The 15,863-nt window shown below is 38.1% G+C and overlaps 1 protein-coding gene across 4 annotated transcripts in view; it reads right to left on the reverse strand.

Moving 5' to 3' along the window:
* Window positions 1-14,343, reverse strand: part of exoc6 (exocyst complex component 6) — a 64,461-nt gene extending 50,118 nt beyond the window's left edge. For all 4 annotated transcript variants that reach the window (XM_030077157.1, XM_030077156.1, XM_030077155.1 and 1 more), the window contains exons 1-2: window positions 14,221-14,343; window positions 2,487-2,658 (exon numbers count right to left, since the gene is read on the reverse strand). In XM_030077157.1, coding sequence (XP_029933017.1) covers window positions 2,487-2,658; window positions 14,221-14,318 — 270 coding nt within the window. In that variant the 5' untranslated portion in view covers window positions 14,319-14,343. The remainder of the gene's footprint in view (window positions 1-2,486; window positions 2,659-14,220) is intronic.
* Between the last annotated feature and the right edge of the window lie 1,520 nt (window positions 14,344-15,863).

Here is a 15,863-nt window from a genome sequence, read left to right on the forward strand (position 1 = left end):
TTACACAATGTTTTAGCTGTGGCTCATTGAAGTGCATACGTGCAGTAATGTTACTGATCCGGGAGGAGGTAAAGATGAGGTAGTGACAAACAAAAAGCTTCCTGAGTGCAAGTGAGCTTACCTGGAGGTTTCCAGTATTCTGTCTCACGCTACTTTCTTGTCCTGAAAACTGCCAGTAAAGGCTATGTAAACTGACCCTCATCTCCAAAACCACAACCACGGCCTGGGAGGCAGCCAGTGGGGGCAAACAGGAAGAAAGTGGCCACTGGAAATGACACTTCTGTGCTCCCTCATGTCGTCCTCTGATTAGCTTTCATGATTTAACTTGTGTCCATCTTTTTCTGTGGACACGGTGCGCTAACGTTACAACATAAATCCCTGGTATTAATGCAATTAATAGTAAAATATAATTTCTTTTATAGTGTATAGCAGGACTCATGAAACACCTCTTGTCAACTTGAACTGCACCACTGGAACTAACTGTTATATCTATCTATCTATCTATCTATCTATCTATCTCACTATCTATATATATATATATGAGCAAATTACAAGAAAATTTTCATACGTTTGCTTTTTTTTTTTTTTTCAAATTTAGAAAATTACAAAAATCCCTCCTTGAAAATGTTTATAAAGACATAAAGTGAATTTAATTCAAAGGCTTACATGAGAAACATTCTGCACCACCCTGTGCATGCAAAATGATATTTTACAGTTTTAGACTTTTCCAGGTTGTGGCTGAAGCTCTTATTCTCAATGACTCATGACTGCACAGGTTCACCAGACATGTGGCTGTCAATGGGCACAAATTGGCTGCTGCAGGAATGGAACCTATGACCCTTCCATTATGGCACCGTGTCTGTAGTCATTAGCTACCCTGTCGCCTGAGAGAACAAACCCTGGTTAGCTCTATTTGGCCCTGTAGTGGAAAGTGGGCTGGTGAACTCTATAGATGGGCTATTGTTTCAAACACTAATTTCTGCCAACTCAACTTTCTGCCACTCTATCTGTCCCTCTGTGGGATTACCATTTGAATGTGTCTGTCTCTGAATGTACAGCGATTCATTAAGGTCTTATTTTTTCATTTTTAACTTCCTCCATTTGGTCTTTGTTTCATGCTCATCCATTTGAAATAAAGTGCTGATTTGCATCACTGACATTAACTGTTACAGTTGGATGGATGGATGGAAGTGCAGGTGCAGTCAATTGGAGTGAGCCACTGATCTCAACAGTTTCCCACATGCTAGCTGTCTCTCATTAGGTCATGGCAGTAATATAATGTGGTCATTTTGTGTAAAACTCTCATTACTTCCTGGAGGACAATGGCTAGGGCCACTGACCTGAATGGCCTCTTGGCTATTAATCTGAATATGCTGCATTTATATAATTGGGGGACTGTGTGGTTGGGTTATTTGCTGAATAATAAGCTATCTTTATGTAATGTGACAGCTGTATGGCTACAGTGCAAACAAGTTTTTTCCTCCCACTTCCAATTATAGAAAGTAGGGTGGTGTAGTGAGTGACCCAGGTTCAAGACCCTGTGTCAGCAAGCATTACCCCTGCTGAAGTGTCCTTGAGCAAGATACAGAATCCTAGACATGCCCCAAACTGACAGGATTTTGGTTTGAGATATTAATTGCCTTTAAACACGCTTTTCAGAGGGCCCTATTTGGAATTTCAGTCTAGCTCAATTTAACAAATGCAAATCAGTCTATCTTGGCTTTCACCACCTTGTCAGCCAGATGCCTCATTCTTTTTAAATGCAAGCACATCTCCCCTCCCACCTTCAATATGTGGCTCAGGGATATTTTTCACTGCATTAAACCTGAAAAATGAGATGTTTCCTTGAGGCCCCTTCAAGTCTTTCAATTAACTTTGGAGATTAGGGTTCGACCAATATCAATATCAGGGGTGATACTCCGAATTGTTCATTAATCGGTATCACAATTTGGATTTACATGATTGGATTTACGCCTCTCTACCTGAAAAACAGCAGAATAAAAGTGAGTGGGTGGGGTGATGTTTCTTATGATATGGTTAGGTATTATCTTTTTCCACTGGATTTGTCTTTCATTTGGTGTTACACAAAGACAAAAACACTAAGTTGTAGCATTGTACCAAGTAAGTAATAGTTGCTGTAATGACATAAGGTTACAATTTTTGTTTCACTTCCAGCATCACTGATCAAACCTTTAAACATATAATTTTAATAATTTTAAATATAGTTTTCTTGTGATTATTTTCTGCAAACTACAAGCAAATTTTTATCTATGTTTCTTGTATTTTGTATGTTAAACATTTGTTAATTCAGAGATTTGCGTTGGTGTTTCTAATGCTATAACTGATTGACGGGACTGGACTGATTAGCCTTTATAATATGACTGATTAGCCTTTATAAAAATATGTTGAAATCTGGGCAAGTGGCTATATTTGCTCAGTAGATGGTCTCCTGCCCTGTTATCAGCTCTTCAAGATCAATTTCTCACCATCAATTTCTCTGCATCAGCACGGACTTTGAGGAGTTCTGTGATGGCGTCGACAAAGCCCTGGTGGTGGAAATTGCACATCTTCTCAATCTCACGATCATGATTCCTTATCCTGGCATCCAGCTTCTCCATGAAGCGCTTGTGGGCATTGGGCTGGTCATCATAAACAGACCTGAGACAGAGAAATGGATGAGGAAAAATGGGGATTGAAGAGAGGGGAACACAGCAAACAGTCAAGTAAATGTTTCAAAATAAATTAAGTATAACATGTGTAAAAATGATTTTGTTTAGTTTGTTTAGTTATTGATGTCAGTTCTAAAATACAACTGCTTGCTTTGGGAAAAGATTAGCAGAAGCATGAAGTGTATAGATATTACACTAGATGTGTGAAATCACTTGCATGCATGCAAGCACTATCAGCCTGGTACTCTAATGCTTGCGTGTCAGAAATACTGCAAATGAATTGCAAAAATATTGAAAAACAACAGTGCACTGTGGCTATGGGCAGGCCCAGGTGGCCAGTTGTTAGCACAGTACTGTAAAGAACCATGCTATGAATAGCTGCTCCTCTCACACACACACGCATACTTAGTTCCGTCTCTATCTGTCACATCCTGGCCTAGCTTCAACAGGAGCAGATGGTTGTGTCTATGTGTACCTGACTGAGTCTCTGTGATACTGAGAGCAACTGTACAGTATGAGGTGCTGGTTGTTTGCATGTGTATGTGAGTGTGTGCAAAGACTGTCAGCAGAGTATGTGTGGGAGGTCATTTGCATGTCTATATACAGAGAATTTGTTTGTGAGTAAAGGCAGGCAGTAGGAACCAATGTTGGCAGGCTACAGTAACAGGCCTAAATGGAAACCAATATGGGTTAGAGAACTAAGACACAGCCTTGAAACACACTGATGAAACAGGCTGAAAAAATATGCCCCTAGACTGTAGACCATGTGTTGAGCAAGTTAGTTCATTTTTGTACTAAAAGACCCAAAATGTGTTGAGTTAAAACTCCTCATGGTCTGATTATTACAACAGCGTATTTAGGCCATTGTAGCGGGGAAAAACATTCTGGAGCCAGGGAAAGGGGGATAATATTCAGAGAAAAAAAACAGAATTTCTGAGATTAAAGTAAAAAAATTTACATGAAACACACACACACACATACACACACAGACAGGCACACTAAAATAAACAAAAACTGGCTAGCTAACTAGCTCCCAGTTTTTTTCTTGTAAAACTTTTCTTGTAAATTTGCGATTCTATCGTGTCCGAATTTTCAAGTTTTTTTTTCTCATAAATACATACGTTTTTTTTCTGATAAATTAATGATTTTTTTGCTTGCAAGTTTGTGACTGATTTATGAATTTTTGGCATTTCTCCCATTAATTTCCATTTTACTGACACATATCCACATTTGTGTGAAATAAATGTTGCCAGATAAAACAGAGAGACAGTCTAATCCAGAACTTTCACCTTTTCAATAAGCGATTTTGCCCTATAGAGACCCTAATGTCCTTACATAGAGATTGTGGTTTGTGTTCATTGTGTGACCTGTCAACACCCATTCAATGCTTATACACATTTAAACACAAGAAATCTGATCCAGCATCACTGACCACTGATCAGAAATCAGATTTTCTGGTGATTTTTAAAAAATATTTTTACTGTATATTTCATATTTATTTATATTTTATTATTTTATTTTTTTTACTATTAATAACTGTTAATAAATCTTAAGATTCAAGTTTGTTTGTATTTTTTAAACAAATGTTTTGGTAAATTTTTCATAAATTGTTAAACTGTCTGTTTCATCAAGTTTTTGAAAGAAATCAAGGATGTTCAGCAGTTTATGCTCCATAAAATCTCCCTTTTGTCCACAGCATAATGTTGACAGATCAGAATCCAAATCCGTATCAGAAACATTTTATTGATCCCTGTGGGTCAGCTGCAGTTGCTAAAATTCTCAAGACAAGAATATATTAGAATATATTATAAGCATAAGTGAAATGAGTGTGTCTTAGCTATAAATATGTGCATGAATCCTACTTCTGCATTAATCCTTGTTGTATAAAATATGTGCGTTATGTCAGAAAGAGAGATGACATAGGCCTTCAGATGGCAGTGAAAGGGATGAATTTTTCCTTCAGCTGATGAGAAAAAAAAGCACATTAAGCAGACAGTTCAGGGCTTAACATGCTGAGAATCCCCTGGATTAAAATTATTGTTCATCAACAGCTAAACCAGTTCATTCTGCAAAACAAGCACAAGGAATACACAATGCTGTTAATAACTGTGATGCCCATAGCCTGCAGATGATAGCACACTATGTCTTAGGACCAAAAGTAGGTGACAGGTTTAGTTCTGGTGAGTCCCGGCACATCACTTATGAGAATTCCAGGATAGAAAATCTCCAACTTAAGGTCTACTCGCCTTGCAACCACCAGTCGTGAGCCAAGCGCTCCATCTAGTGATGGAGCCTTGACATTACAATTTAAACCTTCTGATTTCTGGCTGAAAAGTCACATTTGTAAAACATTTCTGTGAGTTGAAAGCTAACCAAAAAATCATGGTTTAGGTCAAAACTTTGTTCTGGCTTCACATTGCGTCAGCTTCAGCTTGACACCTCAATTCCTTTTTATCAGCCATGGTGAGCTTGTCACAAAGGAACTCGTGAAATAGATCCACAACCAATGCTGGCCTCTGGCCTAACCATCTTTTACAGCCTAATGAAATATTAGGCTGTCAGGTCAGATTTTATTTATGCAACACAATTCATACCAAAGCAGGTCAAAGTGTTTTAAAAGTAAGTCAATTAAAACCAATGCCATCCCTAGAAATTTGGGGCAATAGGCAAAATGGTTCATTTGAAAAATCATATTTTCATCCTGTCTAATTGTCAGATTATTTCTTACTTATTTGCTTGTCACACACTGGTTGGATGGTATGTGCAAATGTTGCCCAAGAATTTTGACCCCAATCAGCCTGATGGGGGTGCTATGATAAAAGGTGAACATTTTTCAACTTAAGTCCTATGTCACAAGTCCAATTTACATGAAACTTAGCACTGATGTTCATTGGTCCTCACTATACAAATCTGTCCCAAGAACCCATAAATTCTGTCATATTGGATTTTCCACTATTTTTTGAAAAACACATTTTTGACATCTCATCCTAGGCTGTAGGACCAGTTGCTTCGAAATTTGCTGTGGATCATCATTGGATCAAGCTAATCAAAAGTTGCATAAGGCTTGTTGGTATCTTATGTTGTTTTCAAAATATTGACCAATCAACTTCAAAAGGGATGTGGCTTAGCACATAAAAGGATTAAAGTCTATAAATCAGAAATGGTTTGTCCTATCACCCTGAAACTCGCAGGATGTTTCCACATAAATACCTGAAATATACTCATAAAGTTACACTGAAATCGACCACTGGGGGCGCTACAAGTGCAAAAAAAAAAAAAAAAAAAAAATAGCTACATGGTATAATACAAATGAGACAATAAATCAGAAATACTTTTTCTAGTCATTACTAAACTTGCAGGATATGTCCACATCAATACCTGAACATACCCTGAGAGTTTGGCATAACACAAATCAGACTATAAATAAAAATTTAAAATAGACCAGTAGGAGGCGCTACAAACACACAAAATAGGTGTTGCGTAACACAAATCGAACTATTAATCAGAAGTTGGATATGCCCACACCAATACCTGAAACAGAGTCTGACAGTTATTTTTAATGAAGCTGTTGAAACTTTCAACTTCTAATGGTCTTTGTTGGCTTGAACCTGACTATACTTTTCTGACAATTTCTTCTTTTTCCCTATTTTCTTAACTTAAGTTTCAGCAATATTTTTTTCTAATTTGCTCACTGCCTTTTTGGCTGGTAATTTTTCAGTTTATCTGTCATAAGCAGATGAGCCAAAAATTTTGGACCCTGGTTAACTGCTTCCAGATTGAAGTCTTTTGTCCTTTTGTCTTTTGTTGCATTGTCATATTTTGTTCTTTTTCCCTCTCATCCTTTCACCACCTTTAATTAATCTTCTCTTCTTAAATAATCTTCTTCGTTTTCATTCTTTACTGTTTTTGTAGCTTCAGCGGCCTTTTCACCCCACAGAACTGCAGGCTATTTCATTTACCCCACCACCATGTCTGCTGGGCAAAAACAAATCTACTTGCCAGGTGCTAATTTGCCATCCTGGTTATGTCTGTCAAACAAAATCTGAATTAATATCACAAACAAACAAACAAACAAATAATAAATTAGCACAAAATATGATATCATACCAGAGCTGGCCTCAAAATGAAGTGGTAACTTGTATAACATAAATAAAAGGTAGGAATCAGAATTGTATTCTCTGCTTGTTATAATAAAACTGCATTTGTATTTGCAATTGCCAGGTGCAAACTGGAAACTTCCACACCTCTATATGACCTTGAAAACTGCCATATTCAAATGAGTTCACTGGAAGCACAAGGAAGCAGTCATTTATAATGTCCAGATAGCTATCACAACACAGTAATTATTTTCTATGTAAACAATATCTGATTAGAGGCCTGTTTAATCTATATATCATGTAAAGTACTTCATATGCAAACATATAAACCTTGTTTTTCAGTCCCTCATTTTTCATTTCAGAGAAAAAGTTTTCTGTTCACTGGAAAAGCCATGTGTGAACAGTACTACTGAAGCATCCTGCATAACATAAGATCATCAGTGATGATCATCAGTGATGATCTTATGTTATGAAATGAAAAATGAGGGACTGAAAAACAAATGGGAAATAAAAGAGACTTTGAATCACTTGACTTTTGGCCATTCAACCAACAGAGGGCGCATGTTAATAACACAAACACTGGTTACATTGCTTAAGAAATCCTGCCAGTCATGCAGGTCCACACTCGATATGGATCAAGACAGTTCTTTAGTTTTCATTTCAGTGGCAAAACGGTCTCAGATTTCACTCCAAGTGACATTAAAAAGGCCTTGGAAATTCTTACATGTAATCTCGAAATTCCCAGAATTCCCTGATGACAGATGTTGATTTAAGCAAATCAAAATCTAAAATATCAAGGTGCATATCAGCTTACCCTGATTTTCACTTTAGCAAGGACATGAGCTAATATACAGAATAGTGTGTGCATGTAAACTCATTGTAAAGAAACAGGATCATGTGTATTGTTTATGAGTATGTATCAACAAGAAATCATTTTTTTTTTTTTTTTAGTAATTCTTTATATTATGATTGAAAGCATTTTTAGCCTTACAACCTCAATTTGAGTCATACTTTCAGCCCCAACAGCAACAGATTTAGGACAGATGTATATTTGTCACTCAAAGCACCACAGCTACACTACAGTCCCAGCAGTAGCAGTAGTGGGCTAGATGACAAAATGTCTTTTCAGGCTTTTGTTTTTAGCTTTTAGCCTATTTCACTCACTCAGTGATGTTCACTTTGTTTAGTTTCTTTTTATTTCAATTTTTTGTCTTTCTTTTCTTTCTCTTCTCTTTTACTTACAATTTATTTATTTATTGTAATTTTATGGTAATTTATGGTAAACTGCAAATTTCAGGTCATTTTCTGGTCACTTACTTGCAACTTTTTACACATATCTTGCTAATTATCAGGTAACTTCTTGCTAATAAGCTCACCACTGTTTTCCCATGTTTTTAAAATGAGGTGATGTGAATTTGCTTAGGCTTCAAAGGGAACACAGCACACACGCCATCTCAAACCACAAAAAACGAAGCTTGGTGCTTTGTTCAACCCACGTATTCAGTATTCCGTTAAAACCATGGCAGAACTGTTGGACTGCATATCTACTCATTATGTTAGCCAGAAAAAAAAAAAAAAAAAAAAAAACTCCAGCTGCAAACCTTTTTATTAAGATATCAAAAAAGATGATAACCAAGAGAGAAACAACAGAGGCAGACTTCATGGTATTCAAATGGTATTCAAATTCAAACTGTCATTAGACTACCTTTGCAGTAAAGAGTGGATTAAAGAGCCAGAGAAGCACAGTGCTTTCAAGCACACAGAGTCAAGTCCCATAACAAGCATTTTAAAACTTTTCATGTTCCAGATAGGGATGCTAACTGGTGGCCGTTTGACCGGTTGTTGACCGTTTGAACTTTAACCGAATAATCTTGTCGGTTAAAAACCCTTTCAGCCCGAACTAGAGTGCCTGTAGAGAGAGGGTCTCCTTACGCCGCCATTGCTGTGAAAAAAGGGAACCGTTGGAGTGAACGGAGTTGTCGCCATTCTCTCTCTAAAGGCACTCTAGTCCGAACGTGTCGTCGCCGACACAAATGCGCATGTCAGATTGTAAATACCGTAACTACCGTAAGGTTTTATCGATCGAAAAATTCCAACTGTTCCTGAAGGCGGAGAAGTTTCTCTTGCGCTTACATACAGTTTAATACGGTAAACATGGCGACGGGACGCTCTGCCGGGTTTCCATGACGTCATTACGCACAGAGCTCAGCTTGGCAGAGACAGACCGGAGAAACCATAGATATCGATAATAATTACATTATAGTATATTATAATTATATTATAGATATTATAGATATCTACGGGAGAAACGAGCCAAGCTTATGTTTGTCGCGGACGTAGTGGTATGCGTCCGGGGCAAGACAATGGCGCCGGTGCTAGCGCTGCTAGCTTCTATTTGTTGCGGTTATTCTTTTATGGTTTACAGACAGTAAAATAATATTCTCGGTTAACCGAAATAAACGATTAATGAGGCCCGGTGGTCGACCAAGAAAATTTTCCATTTTCGCCATCCCTAGTTCCAGACCCCCAAGTTGACTTTACGTAAGCAACAGACCACCATTTAAGGTGATTGTGTATATTATATATTATATCCTTTGAAAAATGAACAAAAATGATCACCTGAAAAAACAGCATTTATTACAAGGAAACAATATTTAAATGATACAATATAATTAAATATAATTCAATTATTGTCAGACTTATTCCGCTTAATTTTCTTGACTTTAAGAATCTGTACACAGTTTGAAACCTGAGCAAATTCACTTGATTTCTTTCAAAAACATAGGAAAGAAGGGGATGAGCAAATCAACAAGAATTCAAGCCTAACCAAGCTACCAAAGCAATTTGGTCCTACAGCTGTGGAATTTATCAAGTTTGGACAATGTGAATAAAATATTTTGGCTAACAGGATTAATTCATTATCCTCGTAAGGGTCGTGGGGGTTGCTGGAGCCTTTCCAATACTAATTAAGCGGACGGCAGGGGAAACACCCTGGACAGGTTGCTGGTCCATCACAGGGCAGACAGACCAATGAGCACAATCACACCTAGGGGCAATTAAATATCTCCAATTCACCTAACTTGCATGTCTTTGGATGGCAGGAGGAAATGACACTGACCAGCCGGCCAGGAATCGCACCCAAGACCTTCTTGCAGTGAGGTGACAGTGCTGAACACTGCATTACTGTGCTCCCCCTAACACACCCTGCACATGTTAGCTAACAGGATACAAGTCACCTAACCTACCAGAGCAAAGCAATACCATGGAGCAGATATATTAATGACAATATATTGGGTTAATCATGTTACAATTTTCCAGGGCTATAGTAATTTCAACTACAGTAACAGTATATATATGTAGTATAATTTCACACTACAAATCAGTGGAGTGGAGCAGCCCTCCTTTGTGTAGAGAGTCAGTCCTGTACATTTTGCAATTACAGTTAGGTCCATAAGTATTAGGACAGTGACAACAATTATAATTTTGCCCTTGTACACCACCACAGTGGATTTGAAATGGAGTAATCAAGATGTGACTGGAGTGCAGACTTTCAACTGTAATTTAAGGGGTCGAACAAAAATATGGCATTAACCGTTTAGGAATTACAGCCAGTTTTATACATCATCAACCCTTTTTCAGAGGCTCAAAAGTAATTGGCCACACTATACATGACATATATAACTATAATTATAAGGATTATATTCAGTGGAGGAAAATCCTTTGCAGTCTATGACTGCCTGAAGTCTGGAACCCATGGGCCACATCACCAAATTCTGAGTTCCCTCCCTTGAGATGCTCTGAAGCCTTTACTGCAGCTGCCTTCAGGTGCTGCTTGTTTGTGGGTCTTTTGGCCTTCAGTTTGGTCTTCAGCAGGTGAAAAGCAGCTCAGTTTTGTTGAGGTCTGGGAACTGACTTGGCCATTGAGGAATATTCCACTTCTTTGCTTTCAGTAACTGTTCGGTTGCTTTCACAGTATGTTTTGGGTCACTGTCCATCTGCACTGTGAAGCGCCGTCCTATCAGTTTTGTGGCGTTTGGCTGAATCTCAGCAGATATTATAGCCCTATAAACATCAGAATTCATCCTGCTGCTTCCATCAGCAGTCACATCATCAATAAACACTAGACCCAGCTCCACTGGCAGCCATACATGCCCATGCCATAACACTGCCTCCTCCATGCTGGACAGATGATGTGCTCTGCTTTGGGTCATGAGCTGCTCCTTTCATTCTCCACACTTTTCTCCTCCCATCATTCTGGTACAAGTTCATCTTCATTTCATCTGTCCAAAGAACCTGGTTCCAGAATTGGACAGTCTGTTTTAGATGATTTTTTGGAAAGTCTAATCTGGCCTTCCTGTTCTTGAGTGAAACCAGTGGTTTGCACCTCGCTGTATACTCTCTGTATTTATATTCTCACAAACGTCTCTTCACTGTAGATTTGGACAATCATACGCCTCCCTCCTCTTGAGTGTTTTTGGCTTCCCTAGATGTTGTGAATGGGTTTTTCTTCACCAGGGAAAGAATTCTTTGGTCATCCACTTTAGATGTCTTCTGCTGTCTACCAGGTCTTTTGGTGCTGCTGAGCTTACCAGTGCATTTCTTCTATTTCAGGATATACCAAACTGTTGATTTGGCTACTCCTTAAGTTGCTGCTATCTGTCTGATAGATTTTTTTTTCTTTTTGAGCCTAATGATGGCCTCCTTCACCTGCATAGACACCTCTTTCGATCGCATGTTGAGGGTTCTGATAAACTGCTACCAAATGCAAATGCAAACACTTAGAATAAACTCAAGGCCCTTTATTTTCATAATCTGTCATGGAAACACAAGGGAAAAGGCCACACCTGGCCATGGAAGTGCTTTTTAGTCAAGTGTCCAATTCCTTTTGTGCCTCTGAAAATGGGGTGACAATGTATAAAATTGGCTGTAATTCCTAAACTGTTAATGCCATATTTTTGTTCAACCCCTTAAATTAAAGCTGAAAGTCTGCACTTCAATCACATCTTGATTACTCCATTTCAAATCCACGGTGGTGGTGTAAAAGGGCAAAATTATGAACACTGTGTCACTGTCCAAATACTGACGGACCTAACTGTAAGTGTAACAAGTAAAACACACACTGATGATATCCACAGTAACACACTGAATAAATCTAGTTTCACAGCAAGTCTTTTTTCTACTGTCACTACACTATACTATCAATTAACAACTGCAGAGAATGATATACTGAGGTAAATACTCTAAGCACAGGGGTTTTAAAGCGCTGTTGAAAAAAGCACATCTCTCGAGCCACATGTCCTGATTTCTCACCGACTGTGGCAATACTGACTGTAAGCAACTGCAATTTACATCAAGAAGTTCCTTGTTCCAGGACAGCTACTATGCTGAAGCAAATATAGCCCACCATTAATGATTGACAGCCTGACTTTGACAGAGCTGCTCACAGCCTGCAGATAAAAGCGGTCATAACAATACCAAGCTGATAGCAGTCCTCTTACAGCTGCATTTAGGAAGTGGAAGGGAGCAAACCAGGCCTGCTAATAACCAAGCTAAACTAAAGAAACTGGGTGTTTGATGCCTCAAGTGAAAGGCCTGCCTGACACACAACTTCCATAATAGGAAGGTAATCAATAGCTAACCAGTTTTCTAATAGAACTAGAAACCATAGAGTCATGGCGAGACCATGTAATATTCTCAAACAGACAAAACCTGGATTTGCTTGACAGACAACAAAAACGGCATTTGTAGACAAAAATATTGACTTAACTCTATAAATTAGGGTTGTACGTTATGGACAAAATTTCATGACTTGATATTTATGCCAAGTATCTTTATAGTGATATGTGATATGACTATGGGTATACACTTATTTGAAATTTTATGTGTAGCAAGAGCGAAAATTAAGCATTCTTGAAAAAACAGAACAATACAAATGGACATACAAAATGCAGTTACTTCACAAAGTATTTCATTGATCAGAGCAGACCAACCACTGTATTAGGCTGCATTAAAATAAATTTAAAAAATCAAAACCAAACATTTTGCTGCAACTTCTGCTTCAACACAATGCTTCAACAATATTTTAAGTGCAGCAACAGAGAAAATTGAGCATTCTTCAAATAACAGCGTGATTATACCAACTGCCTTTTGATATATGAATATTGCGAATGTTCATATCTAGATCCAATCCAATCCAATCCACTTTATTTATATAGCACAATTTAACAAACACAAGGTTTTCCAAAGTGCTGCACAGCAAGATAAAACACCACAAAATAACACAACAAAAGCAGAATAAAAAGGTAAAAAAAAAAAAAAAAAACACAGTAGGATAACATGATAAAATAAGATAAGATCAATTAAAATAAAATCAGATAAAGTAAATAATAATAATAATAATAATAATAATAATAATAAAACAAAATAGGATAGAATAAATAAAATATATAAAAATATTAAAATTAAAAAAAAATAAATAAATAAATAAAAATAAAATAAAGTAATAATACAATTATAATTTTAATAGAATAAAATAATGTAAAATGCACTGCCCGCACAGCATAAAAGAAAAAATGACGATATGATAACGGTAACTATATATTGTTCAGCCCTAGTATGAATGTGTCTATTAATAAATGGGAGCCAGTGCCACACAGAAGTGGCTGAAGGGGCGGAACTGCCCTTCCTGGTGCTGAGACAGACAGCAGCAGCCTCGGGGCACACATTCAGTGCTTCCTCCTGCTATGTTGAAAGATAACCATGGCCTAGAGACAGCTCGACACGAATAAGCTTGCTGCCTCGGGCAATTCACACACACACACACCAATTTCTTGTTTAGATAAATAACGTTACAGTGTCTGCTCAACCACGGGCCTTGGGATCCAGGGCTAACTGCTAACCCAGGAAACGTAGCTACCTAGCTTCCTCGGCTAACATTGCAATCAGCGATTATCCATCCCAGTGCGCCGCTATCAAGTTGTTCGCCTGACACAGCACAGCACCAACGGTCAAGATGAGTCATGCAACGGTGATATAACAAATTGACTCCAGCTTAACAACTAACACCAGCTAAAATTGCTAGCCTCGTTAGCTAGCGTTATATGGTCACAACAATATTACAGACCCCCACTACCACACCCACCAATGATGTTTACATGTCATACAGGTGAGCGGGGTCGGCCGTTAGACCCACACCGGGAGACCACGGACAAACACGGTTTCAGTAATGCACAATATAAACTGATGGCTAATATGTGTCTGTTAGCTAGCCAAACACCTAGCCGCATGTCTCCATTCAGTATAGCTCACCGTGTAGCTTGCAGGCTAATTTTTCGAACGATAGCCGATTAGCAAATGCTAGGGTAGGTAACGAACAGATGTGTTGCAATGTAATGATCACAGCCAATGACACGGATATACGATACATAGAGACTTCAAAAATCATATTTCCGTACCGGAGAGTGGGGCCGACACAAGCCGTGTCGGTGCTCTCAATTTCCTGTAAAATCCGTTCGTGCTCCGTTATACACTCCAGGGTTTCATTCTCCGCCATGATGTTTTGTGTATATGTATTATGGTCAAGCACATACACTGCAGCGCGGAAGGCAGGCCGTAACGAGGACTTGCCGGTTGGGGGCGCACTTCAATTTCAGGGACAGCAAGTGGCTTCCACACCGCACAGGTTGTTGGCCTCTCGGTCATGAGGAAAGTCGGGCCCTGACACTTCCTGTGAGGAGGCCCTGAGGCTGTCAGACCATACAGTGAGACTGATAGTCCAGTCATTTTATGAAAAAACCTAGGACAAATTGCAAGAGAACCAAACTCAGCTGATTTTGTATCCTCAGTTTGTCCTGAGTGAGGGAAAAAAAGACCCAAGAAATCCCATTGGTGGAAAGTTTTGAAAATCACCTATTTATGACCACATATTACCAAAAAACACTGTTTTTGAACACACAGGGGAAAGGGGATCAAAATTTTACTTTCAGATATCACTATAAAAATTCACAAGTTGATTACACACACAAAGACAAGAAAAAAAGTCAATTACCAGTTCTTTGAATTATTCTGTTTACACATGCATATCACACATTATCTGATTTGATATGCGCTAATAAGGAATATGAGGAATAAATGCCAGAAGAGACATTTAAACAGTGAATTAAAAGGTTATTATATATATAGTAACCTTGAATTAAAAGGTTACTATATAACAGTGAATTAAAAGGTTACTGTATATATAGTAACCTTTTAATTCACTGTTTAAATATCTGTTCTGGCATTTATTCCTTATATTACAATTAGCGCATATCAAATCAGATAATGTGTGATATGCATGTGTAAACAGAATAATTCAAAGAACTTGTAATTTACTTTTTTTCTTGTCTTTGTGTGTGTAATCAACTTGTGAATTTTTATAGTGATATCTGAAAGTAAAATTTTGAACCCCTTTCCCCTGTGTGTTAAAAACAGTGTTTTTTGGTATTATATGGTCATAAATAGGTGATTTTCAAAACTTTCCACCAAAGGGATTTCTTGGGACTTTTTTTCCCTCACTCAGGACAAACTGAGGATACAAAATCAGTTGAGTTTGCTTCTCTTGCAATTTGTCCTAGGTTGACCCCAATTTTGGCCTAAAATTACTGGACTATGATGGAAAACCTCTCTCCTCTCCTAACTGTAACCCCTCTCTGACAGAAGGACTGGGGACAGGGTTGCCAGGTCTCTGAGACAAAAGCAGCCAAACAGCAACTCAAAACCAGCCCAAAACCCGCCCAACCTGGTATAAAAAGGGCCCAAAAATCAGCCCAATACCAGAACTCAAAATATACCCATAAAAATCCATATATGTTGCTTTTAAAGTCCAACAGCATTGCTATAATTGCAAAATGCACTATAATATCTATAAAATAACACCATAAACATTAAAGGCAATTTCCCAAAACAGTTCTTTCACCTATTTAATTTAGAGTATATCAGAACTTACAATATAATATGGGATACCTTACTTCAGCTGACAGGCACTGGGCGCGAGTGGTGCTGATGATGTGATTGGTCATGTGCTGAGTGGCCTCACACAGCATTGGCATATTATTTGTCT

The sequence above is a fragment of the Myripristis murdjan genome, chromosome 19, assembly GCF_902150065.1.
Source record: "Myripristis murdjan chromosome 19, fMyrMur1.1, whole genome shotgun sequence".
Taxonomy (NCBI): domain Eukaryota; kingdom Metazoa; phylum Chordata; class Actinopteri; order Holocentriformes; family Holocentridae; genus Myripristis; species Myripristis murdjan.